We start from the raw sequence: 21,612 nt of genomic DNA on the forward strand, positions 1-21,612 counted from the left end.
TCTCTTCATACTACAGACAAATACGAATGCCATGCGCAAAACAAACAGCCCAATACTACAGAATTAATAATTTTGAAAATTTATTAGTTACAAAACTACAAAGACAATTTAAATCCAATTATAAAAGCTGATATAAAACAAATTATGGCAGTGATGTTAGATAATTTAAAATCTATTTCAGTGATATTTTAAAAAATTGTATACATTAAAAATTTAGGTACTACATAAACTTTGACCCTTGCTTCAAAGTAGTTTTACCTTTACCATCTAAAATAGCGTAGGGTGGAGGAACAATTAATGGAAGCGGAATTGATTGAGGAGTTGCAACTGGTGTTGTAGGTTCATACGCGTTGAATATGGAAGAACTACGACTATATGCACCCTGTCCACCTGCAGACTAAAAAAAAAAGAGAGAGAACAGTGTATTAAGAATTAAGTCTTTATTAAAGGACAAATAAATATATACTCTGGAACCTGTCTATATCCTTGTCTGCTTTGGCAGAACCGAATTGCTTGTTCGAGTACAGGAGGTGATGGATCAACTTCCCCGAGTTTGTACATGCTGTAAGCTTCTTCCAAAAGATCATTAGCCTCATCGGGATATACACTGTTTTTCTGATAGGTCTGCCAAGTTCGGTAAATATCCATGAGACAACCAATCAATCTGCTTTCTTCGGGAGGTGGTTCTTCCAACAGCAAAGAATTCATTTCATCTCTCAATGTTCCTAAACATAATGTGAAGGCCTCCCTCGCCAAGTGTAGACGGTCAGTATCACGCAGATATTTCCTACACGGTAAGGATTATTAACCCTCAAAAATTATGAAAATCTATATGGGGAATTTTACTTTCCAACATCTGGAGTTCTGAAAAGCTGGGTTGTCAACTGTGTGAGCAAATGATGATCTCCTTGTTGCCGGAGAATATCAATCAGCAATATCACAGAACGAAACATATGAGTAGCAAAACTTCCAGGTCTATCTATTTCATCTATCGGTACTCTCCAAATTCCCTAAGGAATAATTTCTTTAGAAAGTTAGTTTTATGAACTATGTTAATTTATCGAATTACATTAAAGAAGTTGGTATTTTTCCTTTCCCCAAATAATGATGGTATGGGCACATGACTCGTTCCCCCCAAAATAATTTCTCGGCTCTTTTGAAGATTCTAATATAACAAAAACAATCAAAACATTAAATTTCAATAAAACTGTTGCATATAAAAAGTTTAATTATTACCTTGTTTAGTTGAGAGTAGCAGTAGTAATGCGCTAGTCTGTACAAAGACTTGTAATGTTGGGGAAATCTTTGATGACATTCGAGAATAGCGGCCAAACACTTTTCAACCAAGTCATTCAAAGTTAAGTCATTCAAAACAAACTTTGTTGCAGATTTTGGTTTATCATTGTCCTTCTCCTTAGTATCTCCAACTGACTTTTCAGTGACTTGATTGGCAACTGTAAAGGGGTTGCCTACTTTTTCAAGATCGCACTTTGGACTAGAAGTTGGGGTAACTGCTTCAGAAACAGTTTTTTTCAATTTTTGATCTCCTAACACTATAGTTCGTGAGACAGTATCAGGAATTTGAATTGTATCAAACCGCTCAGCAACAACAGTCACAATAGAGTTTAAAAGCTCTTTTATAGTGACGGAGTCACTTGACTCTGACGAAGATTCCGCCTGAATACTCGTTTTCTTTCTGTGGTGTTTGTGAATGTAATCGTGATCTTGACCTTTGTTGGTCACTTTCTTGCCACTCAGATTGCCTTCCTCTTCTTCGGAACTTGGAGTTCTAAAAAAATCTTCAGTTATATCCTGGTATTTAAATACAATAATATTTGTACCTACAAGTCAGACTCTTTCAATTCCTGGAAATTAGCAAAGTGACTATCCTCCGCTATCTTTAAATAACGTTGTAACACTTCAAACTCTACTTTAGTAGGTTGTTCAACCTCTTTCCTGATGAGAAATTTCAAAATTGAAGTATGTGTTCTGTAATAAACCTCCAATCCCTCTATAGCGAGATCAGGTGGAGCGTGATATAGAATTTTCTTTGGATATTTGGCACGTTCATTATGCAAATGTTCGGCTGCCTGCAAAATAAAAACCAATTTAAGTATTTAAGTACACTTCGTTTTGAAAAAAAAAAAAATTGTCATACAAGCCTATAATGTTCTAAGAAGACTTCAGGGCTGCACTGTCTTTTCTCATAAATTTTCCCAAGCATGTAATGGTGCAACCAAACTTCAGTTGGCTCGTTGCAATTTTGGTATTGCTGGTTGGCAGATTGAAAACAGTTTTCGGCAGTTGTAAGCATTTCTTCCCTTTTGTTTTTAAGAAGCTCTATAATGTCATCAGGGAAGTTGTATTGAGCTTGCTGTTTCAGCTGCCTAGAAGCGTATGCGTGTAAAATGTAAGCCATATTTCCATATTCAATCCAGAGGGCCATTCTTGTTGGGTCAAGCTCCAAAGCTCTCTTGAAACACCTGAGAGCTGAACAAGATTTTCGGTATACAGTTGTATCATTCCTTAGATCGCTCTAAATAAACTCAATCCATTAGATGTAATGCACAAATGTGCTAATTTGAAGTAGTATTACAGAAATTAATCTCTGTTCCAGTTGGGAACTTCTAGCCAATGCCATCCCTGCCCACGAATCAATTCTCGTTGGATTCACTACAATATCTAGTATGTAAAATTTAGATGCTTTTCTGAAATAGTAAGAGGTTGTAGCGTGAAAATGGCTATTTAAGATTTAATTTTAAGAAAAACATACCCAAATTCCTTGTTTTTAAAATAATAGTCTCCCAATAAGTAAAAGCCTTCCCGGGTGGCTAAACTTGGTTTGGATTTAGTTAAAGGCTCCGTTGGGTACTTGTTAGTTCCCCCTTCAATGTAGGCAACCACACTCTCCGTGTAGTTATTTGGATCTTCATCGGATGGTACTAGCAAGAGTATTCTTCTTAGCAAGTTCTCAATTTCCGCTGAAACTGTGCTTGTTTTATAGCTATCAAATTCAGGTACAACATCTGGTTGGAAATATTCAAAGAGTTGAATGGCTCTTTCCCAAGTTAGAGAAGCTGCTGTGGCATTATGTTCTAGAATGTGTTTCACTTTAGTCCTTTTATTTGGATGGCCATAGAGGCAATAGAAACACTGTTCAATTCCTTGTTTCATATCTTCAGCATGTTTATTTGAGTGAAGCTCTTTCATCATCACATCGATAGTTAAATGTAAGAAGGCTCCATCAGAGTATGTGCACCATGACCGCCGACCGAGGTAGTCATGGGCAGTAAAGAGCAACATTAAAGAAGAGGGTAAAGCAGAGGCCAAGTCTTCTTCACTACTGCTGCTCGAAGACTCAGAAGAATCCGAATCATCAATAACTACCACTGGTTTTAAATTTTCTGGCACAGATTTACTAGCCAATGACAATATTTTCTTTTCCTCGCTAAATGGAAAATATTAGCTGATTATCAGAAAGAAAACAAAGTTTTCTATTTCAAAACTCACTGGTGAATGAGTCTGTACATTAGCATCCATGGGTTTAGAGTGGCAATGTTGGTTTCAGAAATGAACTCTGAAGCATTCATCTGCAAGCTGATCACTCTTATCAAGTTGTTAGTCAATCTTATGAGTTTACCATTTGCTAATTGGCCCAAGAGTCCCTCATCTTTGTTCAAGCATCTGCAAAAGTTCCCATTTATTTGCACCCATCAGAATGGAACCTAATTTTAATCAGTGTGCTTACTTATCTAAGCCAAGCAATAAATGAGCAATGGTATGGGCCCAGTCTCTGGTGGTGGTATTAGTAGGGCTGCCAATGTATTGTTGCAGAGCTTCATTGAAAGCGGCCTCACCCCAGTAAAGACAATCTTTGTAAACTTCCAATTTCCACAATGAATCTTGTAAAAGCAACAACTGATAGTGGCGTTCAGGGATGTTTCCATCTTCCAATGTTTTGGATTTTGTTTGAGGTTGGGTGAAAGTTAAAATTAACAAATCAACTACTCTTTGATATTCGCCTTGTTCGTATAAACGATGGACTTCTTCCAGTGACTGACAACGTTGCAGTGATTCAAGTTTTTCATCAACATGAGCTAAATATATGACGTTGTGAAGATGACAATTGACTAAATAGATCTTTGTTTGTTTAGTTTCTTCTTCTTGACTCAGAACAGTCGCTACCTTGATGGGGAGGGCAATGATTAATTTTCTAAAGAAAGCGCCGAATGGCATTGGGTAAGGAATGGACTTCACTTTGTCAGTAAATCTGACTGCTCCTATCATATCTCCTTCTAAAATGTATAACTTGGAATGTTGCCATAAAGCTGCAAGAGGGAAATCGTAGTAAGAATAGTTTTTGTTTATTAATTACATTCCTTAGAGCGAGGCATACTTCTGACTATGAATTCAACAATGTTTTCACCAAACGCATCCCTCCTAACCATGGAATGGATCAGAAAATCGGAATCTTCATAAAAAAACTTTCCTGGAAAATCAGAGCCCAGAAGGCTTGTTGAGCTTCCAGTTCCGCTATAATAAATAATATTATGTTTTCATAATATATTTTCTACTAATTTTTTTTGCTCCTCACTTTCTGGCATGATGGTTTAAGGAAGGAGAGACTGATGAGAGCCTGTTTTTTATTTGCCATTTATCCACTTTCAATTCCTGATACAACAATGTAATCTAAATTAAATTAAAATAAAGTAAAATAAATTAATACATAAATAAAAAATAATAATAATATCTAAAACCACACCCATCCATTATCTTTTATTCTCTTTGGAGAAACGTCAGAACTAAATATATTTGGCTGTGTAATATGATTTCTCCAACGATCAAAGGAGGATATATAAACTTCAGTTAATCCAACAGGCCTAAGTAAGAAAAAGGTAGTAAATTTATACCATAATTAATATTTTTAATTTATATTTTATTTATACCATATAAGGCCATTCTTAACACTAAGATTTTTAAGAAAACTTCCATAAAGGTCCAAAATTCCTCGATTAGTTTTATGAGATTCTAGGAACGCTTTTACATCATTAACTTCAGTTGTTTTCAGGTATTCAACATTTTCTGGCAGCTGCTGTTTCTCTATATAGAAAATAAATTATTTAAAAAAATTAATCTCAAACATACACTATACCCATACTAAAGTCCCTCTTACCTTCCAATCTACAAGGAACACTTTGACCGTAAGTGTGATCACAAACTGGAATATCAATTTGAAGAGCCATTGGGTCATCAGTATCATCATGCTCATCTTCTTTGCCTTCCCCGCTACCGTACAAATTTTAAAGTTGACCAAAAACATAAAATACAACTGGTTATATTTAATTACAGAAGGCTTGAGGGTAGAAATTTCCTGAGCAGTTCCATATAGTTGGTATTGTCCTGAGGTTTTCTAACTCCAGGATTTCGTACACGGGTTGACCTTCTTTTCCATGAGGGGTCAATACTTTCATATGGAAATCTCTTTCTTTTTCCCTTTGGTTGATTTCCACTCATTACGATATTGACCTCTGGAAGTTCTTCCTTATTCTTCACTGGCTCCTCAGGTGCTTCATCCACTTCCATGAGTAGTAACCCTTTGGAAGGAATTCAAAAAGGTTTTGATAATAGTGAAAAATAAGAGATACAAAAAAAGTTATAAAAAACCTTACCATCCTTCTTGAGAACAAGCTCATCTTCTTGCGACTGTGACGTTTGAGCACTGTTTTGATAGGATGGAGAGGCACTACTTGAACCATCTGAGGAAGAAGTTACGGTTGTTGGAGATGATTCCTTTTCTCCATCATTTACATCCGAATCTTTACTTTTTCCTTCCCAATACTTTGATAAATCAACAGGACAAGCTATTGACTAATAACACATTATTCAGATTTTAAAAACATTTTACATTATAAACAGTAACATACAATATGAGGGTCGGAGTTTTTTACATAATCATAAAGAGCATTTAGATTTTCACCAAGACTTTTCCACCTAATCACATGAAAATATTAGAATTATTTTAACAAGTTTTTAAGGATCGCAATTATACTGACGTAAAATTTTCAAAGGGTTTTTGGAATGAAAGAGTTGGCAGTGGTTTTGGCTTGCATATTTCACGCTTTCTTTCCCTGATTTCCAAAGCCTCATTGATTAACTAAAATAATAAATTAAAACCACAAAATTAAATTACTTTTTATGCAAAGAAAGTTATCAGAAAATTAATTTAACCTTTAGAGCTACTTCCTTATCATATTTCACAGTATAAACACGGGGATCACTATAAATTCAGATACTTTATACTTTTTCAATAATTGAAATGGAAACTTTAAATATGTACATACCATTCTTTAAAAGTAACATCAGATTCTAGTCGTAGCATAGGATGATCTCTATAAATTTGATCTCTAAATGCCAGTCCTTTGCTATAGGAGTAATACTTTTCTAAGGCTCGTGCAATATAATGTAAACACGCTGTATAATCATTCAGAGCGTAAGTCAAAGTTATAATTCTGTCAAGACAAAGCTTGTGATTTGGGCTACATTTTAAACCCTGAGTTAAAGAAACCATATTAAATGTTATAATGAAACCTTATAATATTTATAAGTAATTTACTTCTTCAAAACACAGCTTTGCTAAAGGAAAGTTTTCAAGTTTTTGAGCGATAAGACCCATTTTAAACCATACACTTACATCTGTCATGTCAATATCCACTGCCTATACAAAAAAAAATTAGTTTTTAGACAGATATTGTTAATTGAAATATACGACACCTCTAAATATGCTTGCATAGCTGCTTTTAAATCGCCCCTTTCATAAGCAATAACCGCTAGATTTTTGTAAGCAAGATATCTTAAAGTCAAGCCAGGTGGTAAGGGCAATTCTTTGGGATCACTTCTTGGTAAAGACTGTTTTGTAAAATCAGTAAGCAGTAATTGCTGCAAAGCTTCTTCAGCCTCAGAATTTCGCCCATATTGAATATGTTCAAGTGCTTTTCTATAAACTTCAAACGCTTCCTCTTCCTATACACAATTACAAATTATAACTTAGACTTAAGAATATTTATTTGAATAGCTTAATCATATTTCCCCACCAATGCCTCTTTGGTTGTAGTAACAGGTCCATTGCTTTCTTCATCAGAATCCAATGGATTGTCATTTAATGCAGTGATTGAAATCTATTTCAAAGCGCATATTATTATAAAATTTTAAATTCCAATTCTGTCATTACCATTTTTGTGTGTAGTAATGTGTCACAAATAAAACATGATTTTTATTATGTATTTCTTATGCGTTTCTAAAATCATTCACAGATACTTTTGGGCAAACAAATTACTATCGAAACAAGTTAACGTAATAAAAAAATCCGAAGGCATTCATTTAAAAGAACTGAAAAAAAATATATAAGAATCTAAAATAGGTCATGTGGAAAGTCTAATGTGGGATAAACTGCGAAGAAATATTTTACAAGTTTGACATTCTCAGCAGGTTCCGTATCAAGGTCAAAGGTTCTTTGAAAATATTCGTTCGAAAGCTACTTAACAAGGCTGCCCGTTATTAACCAATGAAATTCCATCGTACAAAAATATGTAAATTTCTCGACATCCGGGGAACTAGGATGCGCGGTATCGATGCGCCGTATCAGGTAAAGAAATTGACAGAGATCGAGCGAAGGTTTAGACAAGTTTCATCAGTTGTAAGTTTATTTTTTTAAATAATCGTATAAATTAGATAAAATAGTAAATATTCGCAAGACAAATAGAATCTTCGAGCTATCAACACTTAAGTTTAGTTTAGCGAAAATAGGGCGAATTGTAAGTTACGTTTCTTTTTGGGCTTCCGAGGTCACGACACTTTAATGAAAGAACGATAGGTCTAATGGACTATCCCCAACATTCCCAAGCCATTGCACCCTTCCTTCCTTTTTAGTCCCAGCTGGTTTGTTAGGTGAATGTTATTTAGACGCTTATTATTATTATTTAGACGCCCTTTTGCTTGTATGAAATAAACCTAGGCTTAGAATCTGCTCAATGAAGTACTTCCCTATTTAAAGCTTTGAACACTGTTGCTCCTTTTTTGAACCTCCAGCCCTCTTTAAATGATCTATTTGATTCACTTCGAGAAATTTATTAACCTACTATTAAGTATAGATACAATTTTCTAAGCCTTACTCTCGAAAAGCTCTAGTTTATTAACTTTTGAAAGATCAGGGTAGGAACTCATATAAATGGACTTTTTACTAAAAAACATATCCTAAGCCTGGGTTAGGCAAAAATATTTTTGCGTTATTTAAATTAAAAATGCTAAAACTTTAATAGTATTCAAAAGAAATTCTACTTACAACTTATTTTAAATGTACTTGTTGCATTGTTTCTTTTTAAAGAATAATTTTTTCAGTAGAATATTCCTAAGCAATTGAAAACTATATAGAGTTAATACTGCACCCCTATAGGCATATTTGGTCCAAGTACCGAGGTTTATTTAAAATTTGGGTCTCTTTATCCTTATTTTAATATTTGGTATAGAGTTAATATATCATTGTCCCAATTGGTGCAACCAGTTTTTGGTTTGCTACAACTTCTATAAGGGGACGCTTAAGAACCAAAACGGCGGTGGTACTGAAAGTGAAAAAGGTGCATTGATTGGGTGCCAAATTTTTATTAGAAAAATACGGTTTTAAGTTCAGGTTCCCATTGTATATTATTAATCCTTTTAAAAATAAAACAACTCTAAACTTAGTAATACTATTGTTTCATGTAATTTTATGTAGTGAATTGTTAAATGATGTATTGTTTTAGACTCCAGGTGAAAAGTTAATCTTGAAATGATTTCAAATAAGCCAAAAATCTTAGTTGTCTATCATAAATTCTATTATCATACAATTTTGTTGTTTGAGCATTTTTACAACGTACTCCAGTTCTTCGTTTTAATTTCTTTTCAGACAAATATATAATCATTCGACTTTTAAATATTCGGTTCAATTATTTTATTTCAAAATAAATAAAATGATCCCTGAAAAGAAGTCAAAACCATTAACTGATAATGTTGTTGAGGAAAGTGACCCAGTTGAACAAAAATTGACAAAAATGGGCTGTCTTCAGCTTCATTACGCTGTACAAGAGTGTATAGCTGAAACTCGAGACTGGAGAAAATGTCAAAAAGAAGTGACAGATTTTAAAACTTGTGTTGAGAACTATCAAAAGAATAATAAATTCTGATTGTTTACAATCATACTATAGCTCTGTTCCAATAATTTGCTATGAAAGTTATAATTGTATTATTCTTAATAACAAAATAAAGTTTAGTGGGATTGCAAATGATGTTAGTTTTCCAATTTACACATTTTTTCTCGCACTAAATTATTTGTAAGGGGCTCTCATCTAGTGCCATTGCTAAATCAAAGATGTGTCTTAGTTATGAAATGGGAAAATTTTAAGTTTTGTTGGTATTGAAAGGCAACTTGTAAGAATACATGCCCAACTCAGTGGCTTAAAATTTAATAACATTTCTGTAATTTAATAGCAACAGGTTTTTATACATCATTTGTATTTTTTCTTTGCGTAGAATTTCTGAATTTACAATTCAGGCGTACTGCTTTTGCTAAGCTGTGACCAGTTTTATTTTCTCCAAAAATGTCATCTTGTGAAGATCAAAATTTGGAAGTATGCCAGTTTAATTCTTAGTTTTGCTTTAAAGGGCATTGTATAAACTATATAGTTAAGGAACGATTAACGTTTTTACTTTTATTAGTGTCCATTATGTATGGAACCGTTGGAAATGGATGATATCAACTTTTTCCCATGCACATGTGGCTATCAAATATGTCGGTTTTGTTGGCATCGTATCAGGACAGATGAAAATGGCCTTTGTCCAGCTTGCCGAAAGGTAGTTTTGAGTTTATATAAACTAAATGACAACAATATTAATGAAAATTTTCTCAAACAGCAATACCCCGAAGATCCTGCAGATTTTAAACCACTTTCAGTTGAAGAGTAAGTGCTGATTCTGTTTCAAATAAATTTTTTTAGCACAGCTTGACTGACATCATGATGGGTAATATCTGTTTGACTCTGTCACAACAGATTACAAAAGATAAAGACAGAAAAACGACAGAAAGATCAACAAAGAAAGCAGAAAATTTCTGAGAATCGTAAACATCTAGCTAATGTCAGAGTCGTTCAGAAGAACTTAGTTTTTGTAGTAGGGTTACCGCCGCGACTAGCTGATACTGAGGTGTTAAAAAAACACGATTATTTTGGGAAATTTGGTAAAATTCACAAAGTGGTTGTGAATCACACAACTTCGTATGCAGGGTCACAGGTGATATCCCTTTGCTTTTAACTTAATCTTTTAATTTAACTTTTAAAGGAGATATGATAATGAGCTTTAATATATTTCAGGGTCCAAGTGCAAGTGCATATGTTACATATGTAAAAAGTGATGACGCTCTAAGAGCGATACAAACGGTGAATAATATACAAGTAGATGGGCGAACGTTAAAATCTTCTTTAGGAACAACAAAGTATTGTAGCCATTTTCTGAAGAACCAACAGTGCCCAAAAACGGTAAATATTTCATTTTATATGTTGTGTTGATTATTTAGTAAAAAAAACTACTATGACCTGTCCAAGGCCCAATATTGTCTTTTCATAAAATGCAAGTTTGCTTAACTCAAAGAATGTTTTTTTCCAGGATTGTATGTATTTACATGAACTAGGTGATGAAGCGGCTAGTTTTACTAAAGAGGAAATGCAACATGGGTCAGTATTGAGTTTATTATTATTTGTATACTAGTCTTTGTTCAAGTTGCGGCAAACACCGTACACGTTGCGTGTAATTAATAAGTCATAATAAATAGGAAACACCAAGAATATGAAAAGAAACTTCATGATCAGATGTTAGGAATGTGCAATGTAAATAGGTAAATGATATTTTAACTGTGGTTCTTTTATTATGTTTAATTGGCACGCAACTTCTACAAAGGTATTTTCATGAACTAGAGATGTTTTGCATGTATTTGTCTCAGATTTATGCTTGCTTTTCTTATTTGCACGAATCCTTTTTTGGCTGAGTGAAGCAGGAAAAGGTGTTCGTTAAAAGATGGTCCATTTTGAGTTCTTAACTCTTGAGATATTTTGTTAAGAGAAACTAGGTCAGAAAGAGTGAGGAAAGGAAAGTATAAAAATAATTAAATTTCTTTTAATTCCATTTGGTCATTTATGTTTGACATTTTTTTTTGGCTTAAAAATTGAAGCTCTTCATTTTTGCATAAAATAAGGAAATAAATACTTCCTTAGTAATTTTGACAGATATTTTTTGATCTAATTAAATAATGTATATTTAATTAGATTTTTTAGATTGCTCAAGTACAAGGCCTAGATTGATACTTTTTCTAATAAGGGTTTATTATTTTTTATATACCAAATGGTTAAAGCTTATTTTTTCAAGGATTCTGCTGTTTTAACATGTCTGTGTTATATCTTATTGTTGTATATGTTCTTATGTGTATTAACACCTTAGACTAATACAAGTCCTTTTTAAAAAGCTTGTGTTAGTCCACGCTTTCTGCTTTATATTTCGATATTATATTCTCTCGTAATAGGAAACAAACTTCCTCACTTTTCAGTCAAAATCAACAAAGTCAGAAAGAGGTGTGGCCATCGCTTCAAGCTGGAAAGAATGGGGAAGCTAGACTTAACGGGTTAAACAAATCGAATAAGAACAATAGTTCAAAATGTCGCCATGGATCAGGTGATGAAAATCACAAAAGGTAAGTATTTTTCTTTCTTTGGGGGTTAATGAATTAACCCAAATTCCATTGAAAATTTATTTTCTAGCAGTAAAAGAAATCGTCATTCGGATGATAAATCTCACAAAACTTCTGTTAGTGGTGGTGGAAAAGAGAACCGAAACGCACATTTGGCTATAGAATCGATTGAAGGGAAAAACAGCCCAGACAGAAGACCTCCTAGTAGAGGTAGCACAAATTCGACCCATAGCAGTACAAGTAGTTTGAACTGTTCGCCTAGCGATGGAAGCCAACAGCAGTGTATTACACCGCCTAATTGGTCTCAATCCACATCGTCATCTTCTTCCGCCATATCAGCGGAGATACCGTATGAAATTGAAAAGAATTCCAGTTCGTGTAATTTGGGAATGGAAGATTCTCCGGGGTCTTTGTCTCCAACATACTCGGACAGTCCAACACAATCTTCTCCTTTTGGCAGCCTATCAAGTAACACGGCGCCGTCTCCTCCGCCTTTAAATACCCCTTCTTCGCCGCAGATAAGTTCCTCTTCTTCCGGATGGGTGGATTCAGTTACTCCGATTGAACCCATTCACCCTAGAGAAACGATTCCCCCACCCCCATTTTCTGCTCCTTTAAAAAATAACTCCGGTCCTCAAGGAGGAGGTCCTATAGGATCCTTTGGTCGAGTACCTGGTGACTGTCACCTTTTAGGAAGCAACACAATGAATACGCAGATAAATTCTATAAACCACTCAAATCCAAATATAAGTGGTCTGTCCTCGAATGTAGCATTGAATTCTGGACTAAATGTTGGAATGAACTCTGGTCCCAGACTAGAAAATGGATTTGCTAACATGTACAGTGCGAAGCGTTCTTCTCACCTACAAAATGGAGGTGAGAGTCAACCAAAGGGGATAAATCTAGTGATATATTTATACATTTTATCATAAACGCCAATATGGTGGTAAAATGATTGAATAAAATTCCGGTTTAAAAGTAGTTTTATATAAGTGTGCTTCCCCATTTGTCCAGAATGGGCTCCCAACTCTGAGCATCAACTTGGCCTTGTGAACGATCGTGTTAACAACATAATGCAAATGAGAAATCAAGTTGAGAACAGCAATGACACGGATTGGCAAGCTGCCTTTGGGTTTGGGTCACCTCAAAAATCCCAAGATGACGATTTAGGTATACCGACTAATGTCCTTTCAACACATGTCTCTTGGATGGTTGTAAACTCCCAATTTCCTTTCTTTTTATTTTAGGTTTTGATCCTTGGGACGAGTCGTCCAAAGGTCTGGCTGATCTTTTAGAGAAAGAAAATTGTAGAAGGTCTGAAGTGGGCCTGCAATATGGTGGTGGAACGAACCAGGGTCTAATGCATTCAATGGCCCAGCAACACATGCGCCACGCTCATCATCCAATGGCTGGCATTCCAAGATTGGTTAATCATTATCCCCTTGAAAATTTACAAAGAGGCCCTCCCAATCCCATGTCTGTGCCATCGGTTCGTAGGGTAGCGGCTCCTCCCCCTGGATTTGCTCCAAATCACGTTAATGCTTTTGGAAATCTGCATAGGCCACCATTCACCTGTGGTAATACTCATTTTTAGTTTGAACTAAATCATAATAAATATACTAATAATACATTTTCTACCAAAGATCCTGAGGCAGAAATGATTCATAATATGAAAACTCAATCCGCAATGAATGGTAGCACTATACCTCCACCTTTTTATCACGAAAGCCTGGTGGAGGCCCACATCAGAACAAATAATCACATGAAAAATATGAATCCCAATTGCGTGCCCAACCTCAGGCCAAAAGTGATAAAATTATTTATACCGAATAGACCCTGAAAAGTACTAACAATTTCCCTTCTGTACAGGTTGGTGAAAGCTTTAATTCCAAAGATTGGCAGGAAGGTCTCAGATCTCTGTTACCTAATATCAGCATTAGTTTTGGCCCCCCTCAACATTCAAACAACCCTCAGTTAGGTGCTAGAATGAATCCGATAAATCTAAAGAGTAAGTAGCCTGTTATTAGTGTTTGATTATTGATTTATAATATTTACATAGGGTAATAGAAACTTTTTGTACACTAGATCATGCGCAAATGTGGAATGGTTGCCAAAATTCGGAAATGCCATGGCCAAACCAAGATTCTTCTATACTTGGTTCAGGATCTGTTGCGGATGGTAAGATTTTTTTAATTATTTAAAAGGAACTTGTCAGCTAATTTTCTTCACTCAGTTCCGATGGGCCGCTCCGAAAGTCCCCCTCATTGGATGAAGTCACTTCAGCAGTTGACTTTGGAAGATGGGTCTGTTGCTTATAGCAATCAACAAGTTCCACCTGCTCCTTTATTTGCGTTTAGAGGTTTGTGAAATTATGGTTTGACTATCTCTGCATATTCCCCTGCATTTGCTTTTTCTCTAAATTCATCCGCACTAGCTATTATTTAATTTTTCAACCTTCCTCCTTTGTTTACTTATTTTTCATTTGCACGTTTGTTACTTTCCGAATTGTGTTAGCAGCAGCCCAATGGCCTTCTGCTACCACATCTCAGATGCCACCCCCGGGTTTCAGTGCCCCTCGCAGAGCCACAGAACCACAGGCAATCTCGGAAAGTGAGTTTTGGTCACCCCTGATTTTTTGGTCCCTTTTTTTACTTCCTCCTACCTCAGCCATTCACTCTCATTTTTCAAAGATGATAATGCTTTACGTAAGAAGAGAGTGATTAGCTTTTAATTATGGCCAAATAAAATTTATTTTCTTATTTTTTCAAATTTGGCAGTTCAACCGTTGGTGAATTGATTTAAAAGTAAAATCAAAATTAGATTAGACAGAAAGGACTTATCTCTACTTTTATTTTTAACCGGTATTGATTACTAAAAAGGGGCTTAACTATTTTTAGTAATGTATATTGCTTTGATGGAGTTTCTTGTGGTATCAAAAAATTGTTGTACTATTAAAAAAACAATCTTGTGGAAAATCCCAAATTTGGCAAATTTTATTGTTTTAAAACTATGGTTTAATGTTTATAAAAACCCAAATAAATTATTTTGTCTGAAATACAAATTATTCTTTTTTTTAATGCATATGTGTATTGGTTTGTGGTGTTAATTTATACACATTGCTTTTCTTTATAGACCTTTAGTCGTCAACTGTAAATAGAAAATGAGACGACCGAAAGTTTCACCAAACAGCATATTGACTGAATTAGGTGCAGATTAAAAAAATCTCTTGGATAATGGAAACCACAATAAAAAAATAACTATAATTATATCTATATTTTTTAGTTTATGTATTGGCCCAACATTTCAAACTCTTCTGTTTAGAAAAATTCTTAGATAAAAAATGTACGTTATGCTGCAAAGACTGGATTTTGACTTTCAAAGCTTGAAACAAAATACAGTTTTTGAAATCTTTCTGGCAGAAAAAAAAAAGATGTGACATTTATTTATGTGATAGAAATATAAACTGTATGGTATGCTTTGGAACATCCTGTTAAATTAAAATGTTATGAAAGCAAAACATTGCCGTCATTCTTCAAATTTAAGGAATTCGTAAGTTTTAATATTACAGACTCATAGTAATATTATTTAATTGGTTAGTCTTTGTGACTTTAACTGAAGTAGTAATTTTAAGGTGTTATTTCTAATTGCGTTTCCATTTGATTGCTCGAGATTCGCTCTGAATCTGTCTGTGATCTCGATCCATTGATCTATCAAAATCGGCAGATCGGATTTGGGCAGACCCGAACACGCAAATGAACATAAAATGTTGATCAGATCGATCTAGAGCGCTCGAGAGCAGTCAAATGGAAAACGCTATTAATATTACACGATCACAGCTACGTAAGCATGACGTATTAGTGCTATTTAATACTTAAAAATCCTGGTAGATGGCGAAACTGTTCCTGATTATTTTCATATTTTTTCGTTTTTCCTTGTATAAAGTGTTCTGAGACGCGAAACGGGAAACTTGGTACGATTTCCGTGTTAAATTTTTGCTTCGTACGCCAGTTTTTATTCTTTTCCATAGGTTCTTGTAAGTAATTGGTCTCAGTTTTTGTTTATCTTTTTAAGTGCAGAGTTGCCATTAAATGAAATTAAAACTTTAATAATTGTAAGTATACTTTTCTCACTACTCTTACTATTAAGCCTTGGTTTCCTTTTTCTGAGTTAACTTAAAACGCGGGGGGGGGGGGTGTATTATAGCAGTAGAGGAACCAGTCTGCTCCTCTGTACGTGTACAATATTTAGGTAGGTCTTAAAGAGTTATTGTTATACTGATGCGGTTACACGTGTTTAATTAACTAGTATATAATAATTAACATTATTTTGACTATAAATGTTGGGCGACTAGCACTTTATTGGGTTCTTAATGAGGTCATGTTACCTTTAACCTCAAGGTAAAGTTTAGAATGGTTCCTTAATGATAAATTGAATTTCATTGGGCTTGCCATCTGCTTTAATTTTCTTTTTATAATTTAATTATTGATTTGAGGACACTCTTAGATCTCTCAGATCAATCTGGGAGTGCTTTGAGAGCAGTAAATTAAATTCCATATTTGTGTTATTTATTGAGTTAATATTTATTCCTAATGTATATTACAGTGTGGCTGATTTTCTGATTGTTTTTCCTTGTGAACTTAGCAACATAAAAGATAATGGTAAGCTATTTCTAGTACCTATTGATGAATTCTTTTTTTTGTAAGATTGTAACCCCTTCTCCTGTAAAAGCCCTTAAAAGTTATTAAGGAAAAGACCAGATTGTGTTATTGTATTTCTTGTCAGACCCCTTGCTTTTGGAAATTTGAGTTAGAAAGTCCCATGATATTATAATTTACCCAGAAACATTTTTGCACAGTCCTGGATAGAATACTAAACTTAGTTAAGAGGTTAAATTGGGAACTTTGATGGACAAAGGCTAAAAATCCAAAATAAACAAAAAAGTCTAGCAATTTTTTTCTCATCCCCCAAAAGCCACAGACCTATCAAACTGTTTTAAAAAAAATCCAATTTAATTTTTGGCAAACCCTCAAAATTTAAAAAAAAAATCATATAAAAAAATACAAATCTGTGGATTATTGGAAATTCTACAGGGATAAATAAAAAAAAGCTTTATCTGCAAATACCATGTTGTTTTTCTGCATGTTCAGACCCTCAGATATAGGTCTTATAAGTAAGCAACTGGCTAACAGTACATTTGAAGACGTTTGTATATTCAGCAAAGCACATTTTTATTTTTATTACATTATTGGCATATTTTTACATAATCAATCTTCAAATCACATGCAGAGAATTTGTTACTAGACCTGCCAATTTGTTAATGGTATTTTGCATATTTATTTAACCATGGCACAAGAAACGAGTGAAATAAATTATCTCCCTTTTTAAAACGATACTTGAATAATTTATTTAACTGTCACCCAGGCTCCCTCCATGATACTAAAGGCGCCATTGTAGAGCAGGTTTTTTTGTTGCATTCCCTAATAGTGTTAGTTTTTGGTGATGGGCTTTCAAATCAATGCATGGCTGCTCATCAGCCTCAAGAATATCTTGCCGTTTTACTCCTTTTTCGAGTTTCCCCCAATTTTGCTTGGACGCTGAAGGTAGAGTTACGGTCTAGTCCATCATCTCAATTTTTTCTCTGAGAAACCCTGAAAAGATAGGCTATGACTAGAAACCCGTGAAATTCGATACGGCTACGTAATTTGTAAATTTCTCCCCTATCCATGGTTTTTATTGTGGAAGCTACAGAGTCTCCCCTTAGCCTATAAAGATATTTTGAAACCGCCACTGGCTAGACAAATTTTTTATGTAAGTTATATAAGCTCACGGAGAAGAGGTAAGGAGTCGTGCTGCGAGATAATTTTAAACCATCAGGGATATTACAAAGGGAGTATAGAGGTTGGTGCCGGGTCTTTTCTGTAGTCGATGTGGCGTAATTACGTCAAATTCACTTGTCAACACCAATTCTCCCGCCGCCATAACGTTTGTATCGTTGAAATGGTTTTACAAATACGATTGTGACGACTCCTTACATTTTCTCCTTGAGAAGCTTCAGTTTAGCCAAGAAGAAAAAATGGCGCGAAAGATCATGGCCAGCTAAAGCGCGAACTTTATTCGTGGGGCATTCCTCGAAATTACGCGACCTTGCTAGTATTTAACCCAACTTCCTGAAGAATTGTCTTATTTTATGCTAGTATATCGCTATGGTTTTCTTGTAGTTAGCGCGTGTAAACAGCGTTACTCGTCTTTGTTTTGATGCGGAGAGTCGCTAGAACATTCTTTTTATAAGTTCGCCCTTTTTAGGGTCCACCGCGTTTTACATTATAAATAAATTATTTCCATCGCGTCTTTATTATATGGGTTTAGTCTTTACAATAAATAATAAACTCTGCTAGTGCCTAAATTTTTTGACTTTATTAGTGTCGTAAGAGGTTCGAAGCGAGGGTTCGAAGTATTCTAATACATAAAATGAACAGTAAAAATGCTAAAAACAAAAACTTAGTTAATGAAGCCAACCCAACCAGAATAATATCGTTTAATATCTTATTAGAATATGAAATTATCCTTTATCTGTTTATAATTAAAGAGCTTATTTCAAAAAGCCGTTAGACGCGTGGTGCTTTGTCTAAGAATTATCCATCATTTTTACGCTTGGGTATTTTCTGGTAAGATAAACTTAAGCTCGCTATCTGATAACCAAACTCAAGCAAGTCGAGATACGAGACTTTTTAAGGAAAATTGAAATAATAATCCTCTCGTTTTTACACAAAGGGATTGGTGTGTACACTCTGTTTGAAAAGTCTTCGACAGCTGAAATTTTTGCCCTCTTTTTAATTCTGCTAGAAAACTATAATAGATAGCTCGATGAAACCAATTGCAACTTTTATTTATTTTCCAATATCTTTCGTTATTTATTGGTTTCGTCCACCAAAAATTAATAGTTTGGCGGGAATCGTCAAAACTAATTTTGACAACTTTTTAAATATTGGTTCTACGGCACTGACTCGCGCGTTTTTGAATTCACAATGGTCGGTTCATATTTAGAAAGTGGAAAAGTTATCCCTCTACAACCAACGGTTGAGAAGTTATCGCCTTTCCAAATGTTCGTCGAAGTTGCGTTATTTATAATTTATATAATGCATTTTAGGTGTTTCCTAGTTTCGACGAAAGTTTGGAAACGCGATAACTTCTCAACCGTTGGTTGTAGAGGGATAATTTTTCCACTTTCTAAATATGAACCGACCATTGTGAATTCAAAACGCGCGAAACAGTGCCGTAGAACCAATATTTAAAAAGTTGTCAAAAATGAGTTTTGACGGTTCCCGCCAAACTATTAATTTGTGGCGGACGAAACCGATAAATAACGAAAGATATTGGAAAATAAATAAAAGTTGCAATTGGTTTCATTGAGCTATCTATTATAGTTTTCTAGCAGAATTAAAAAGAGGGCAAAAATTTCAACTGTCGAAGACTTTTCAAACAGAGTGTACTGGGCCGCCGCTGCCGAATTCCACTTACCTCTTCAACAATTAGGTCTAGAAGTGTCGGTGATATGCCAATCGAAAGAATATGGCATGCGCTCGGTAGCCGTTATAAATTTTTGGGATCGGAGTCCAAGAAGTTTATTTTCCCATTTTAGTGGCTTTTGGCGATTTTTGCCTTAAAAGTTAAGTATTTTTTTTAATTAAAAGCGACTTGGTTGAATATTATCAGTTAGTACTGATCATTTCTGAATTATGTTTTCGGTTGCATTAAGAAATTTTAATTTTAAGTGAGATTTTTAGCCATATTGAATTTCGTACTAATTGGTACAGGCGCCATCTAAATCGTTAGTGTTTCGCTACATTATTTCTAAAACTAGGTAACTCGAAAAATTCGGTTTGTCTAAAAATTAATTTAAATGGACGTTTTGGTGTTTCGCTACCTTATTTCTAAAACCAGGTAACTTGAAAAATTCGGTTTGTCTAAAAATTAATTTAAATGGACGTTTTGGTGTTTCGCTACCTTATTTCTAAAACCAGGTAACTCGAAAAATTCGGTTTGTCTAAAAATTAATTTAAATGGACGTTTTGGTGTTTCGCTACCTTATTTCTAAAACCAGGTAACTCGAAAAATTCGGTTTGTCTAAAAATTAATTTAAATGGACGTTTTCGTGTTTCGCTACCTCAAGGTAACTCGAAAAATATCATTTTCGATATAATTTCTCAATTTCTCTTGGGTTTATTAAGTTAATGTACAAGATATTTGTAAATTTGTTCAAATTTAAATATGAAAATATAGTTAATACATCGGGAGGATTGTGTGTTCTTAATAAATGTCCGTGTGACAACTTGTTTATATTAGTCTAGTCTGACTCAATACTTAATTTATAGTACTTATAAAATATTTTAATATTATTTATAAGTTTATTATTATATTATATATAGATAAAAAAAACTCGTTTTACTCAATTAGGGTTTTTAGACTTTTGATGTTTTAGGGCGATATTTTTGGAAAGGGGATACGGGAAGTAAATAAAAAAGGTCTTAATGATAGAATCCCCCGCGACCCCTTACCTTAGTCGGATGGGGTGCAACGGGAACGGATTGACAGAAAGGTTTTCGTAAGGAATCTTCGATCTCTCGTCTTGTTTTTCGTAGCATTTTTCCTCGCTGGAAAGAAGAGCCAGGTTGGCGTATTAAAGTATGTCAGGAGGGTTTCTATTCCGCTGTTAAGGGCGCAGTGTGTGGGTTCTCTCTCTCCACTACTATGGCTTACCTTTTACCTTTGATTGGAAAGAAAAGGAGAGGGGTGCAGCTCAGGAATTCCAGCCTGTTACAATGGGAAAGTGTGGCCTTTTTCGTGGAGTTCCCCCCGCTGCGTTAAAAGTCTCACTTCCCGCCACTTCTTTTCGACATTTTTCTCTCTTTAGCGATATGACTATTTACTTTCCACCTGTTGCGCTGGACTACTGTCAGCTAATTTCTTTTTATTACAAGCCGATTTTGTTTTTGTAAGGAATGTCGAGATCCTCTTTAATTTTTAAAATTACTTTATGGTAGAAAATTGTTGTTTTAGCAGGAAAACTAATGTTAACAGATACCAGGGTGACCTGGCTTCCTATATTTCCTATATTTTTAATGCCTATACAGTGATTTCAGTATCACGTGACACGACGTCACCTATGCTTTTTCCCACAGAGAAAAATGGCGGCCATAGCCAAAGCTACGAACTGAAACTACTCTATAAATTCCTTATTTTCACCTATTTTCCTAAATTTCACGATCTTTTGAAAATGATAATTTTTAAAGTACGTGTCATAGAACATGTAGTGAAAAAACTGCCACATTCGAACACAATCTTAAGCATTGTGTACAAACAATTATCAATATTCTAGGTGATTCGAGTCAAAAGTATACCGATATGCAGTATTATATTATTTTCCTATTTAGTTTCCTTTGTTTTCCTATAATTAACTTATTTCTATTCCTATATTTTCCTATAATTTGCCTCTAAAATACCCATTTTTCCTCTAAAGTTTTACCAAGCCTTTCCCTGGTCACCCTGAGATAGACACACAAAAAACTAAATAATACGCCTATATTAAAAGGTGAGTAAAAATGTCATTTATATGAAGACGAATTTTCTGTCTTGCGTAGTTTAGTGTTTTCGGTTTAAAATCGTCAGCGTTTCAGACGACTTGTAACGAAATAGTAGTTTCTTATTGGTCTTTCATATAAATTCAAATTTTGCTGGGTGGCTTGGTATTTTTATCCACCTTTTAATATAGGGGTATAAGGTATGAAAATTGTTTCAAATTAGTTCACCTGAAATGTGGTTTTACTTTTTATTCACCACTGAAGACCTAA

General features: G+C 34.5%; 3 protein-coding genes across 14 annotated transcripts in view; 2 read left to right on the forward strand and 1 right to left on the reverse strand.

The window, feature by feature from the left end:
- Positions 1–128: 128 nt before the first annotated feature.
- Positions 129–7,434, reverse strand: LOC149941125 (calcineurin-binding protein cabin-1-like). Its single transcript, XM_090177432.1, has 27 exons — positions 7,229–7,434; positions 7,092–7,175; positions 6,772–7,020; positions 6,614–6,715; positions 6,342–6,550; positions 6,229–6,277; positions 6,054–6,154; positions 5,925–5,991; positions 5,670–5,868; positions 5,348–5,594; positions 5,174–5,286; positions 4,947–5,100; positions 4,763–4,880; positions 4,595–4,689; positions 4,397–4,533; positions 4,258–4,328; positions 3,749–4,185; positions 3,511–3,684; positions 2,774–3,448; positions 2,597–2,708; positions 2,159–2,536; positions 1,846–2,090; positions 1,237–1,789; positions 1,070–1,165; positions 847–1,010; positions 475–787; positions 129–397 (listed from the first exon to the last, which is right to left on the reverse strand). The coding sequence occupies exons 1-27, from the start codon at positions 7,229–7,231 to the stop codon at positions 221–223; spliced, it is 5,322 nt and encodes a 1,773-aa protein (XP_090033558.1). The 5' UTR covers positions 7,232–7,434; the 3' UTR covers positions 129–220.
- Positions 7,435–7,566: 132 nt separating this feature from the next.
- On the forward strand, positions 7,567–15,249 carry Cnot4 (CCR4-NOT transcription complex subunit 4). 11 transcript variants are annotated; one of them, XR_016481123.1, is made up of 19 exons: positions 7,567–7,693; positions 9,562–9,659; positions 9,748–9,882; positions 9,943–9,989; positions 10,080–10,317; positions 10,398–10,562; positions 10,690–10,757; positions 10,856–10,918; positions 11,600–11,767; positions 11,835–12,640; positions 12,779–12,934; positions 13,012–13,341; positions 13,408–13,571; positions 13,634–13,772; positions 13,850–13,942; positions 13,998–14,123; positions 14,279–14,374; positions 14,897–14,970; positions 15,047–15,249. XR_016481123.1 is itself a non-coding variant. In XM_090177126.1 (18 exons), exons 2-18 carry the CDS (start codon positions 9,630–9,632, stop codon positions 14,902–14,904), a joined length of 2,832 nt encoding a protein of 943 aa, XP_090033252.1. In that variant the 5' UTR covers positions 7,567–7,693; positions 9,562–9,629; the 3' UTR covers positions 14,905–15,249. The 11 variants fall into 11 exon arrangements, 10 of the variants coding, with proteins under 10 accessions (XP_090033252.1, XP_090033253.1, XP_090033251.1 ...); XM_090177126.1 differs by having other exon boundaries at positions 14,897–15,249; XM_090177127.1 differs by having other exon boundaries at positions 14,282–14,374; positions 14,897–15,248.
- Positions 15,250–15,723: 474 nt separating this feature from the next.
- The window catches only part of LOC149941127 (epidermal growth factor receptor kinase substrate 8-like), a 54,044-nt gene continuing 48,155 nt past the window's right edge, over positions 15,724–21,612 (forward strand). Inside the window, exons 1-2 of one of the 2 annotated variants that reach the window (XM_090180097.1) lie at positions 15,724–15,875; positions 16,367–16,422. The gene's annotated coding sequence lies outside the window, so the exon portion shown is untranslated. Of the gene's footprint in view, positions 15,876–16,145; positions 16,162–16,366; positions 16,423–21,612 lie in introns of those variants that run through there. The other variant, XM_090180098.1, reaches the window with a different exon arrangement.

Source organism: Leiobunum rupestre, chromosome 6 (genome assembly GCF_980474605.1).
Source record: "Leiobunum rupestre chromosome 6, qqLeiRupe1.1.hap1, whole genome shotgun sequence".
Taxonomy (NCBI): domain Eukaryota; kingdom Metazoa; phylum Arthropoda; class Arachnida; order Opiliones; family Sclerosomatidae; genus Leiobunum; species Leiobunum rupestre.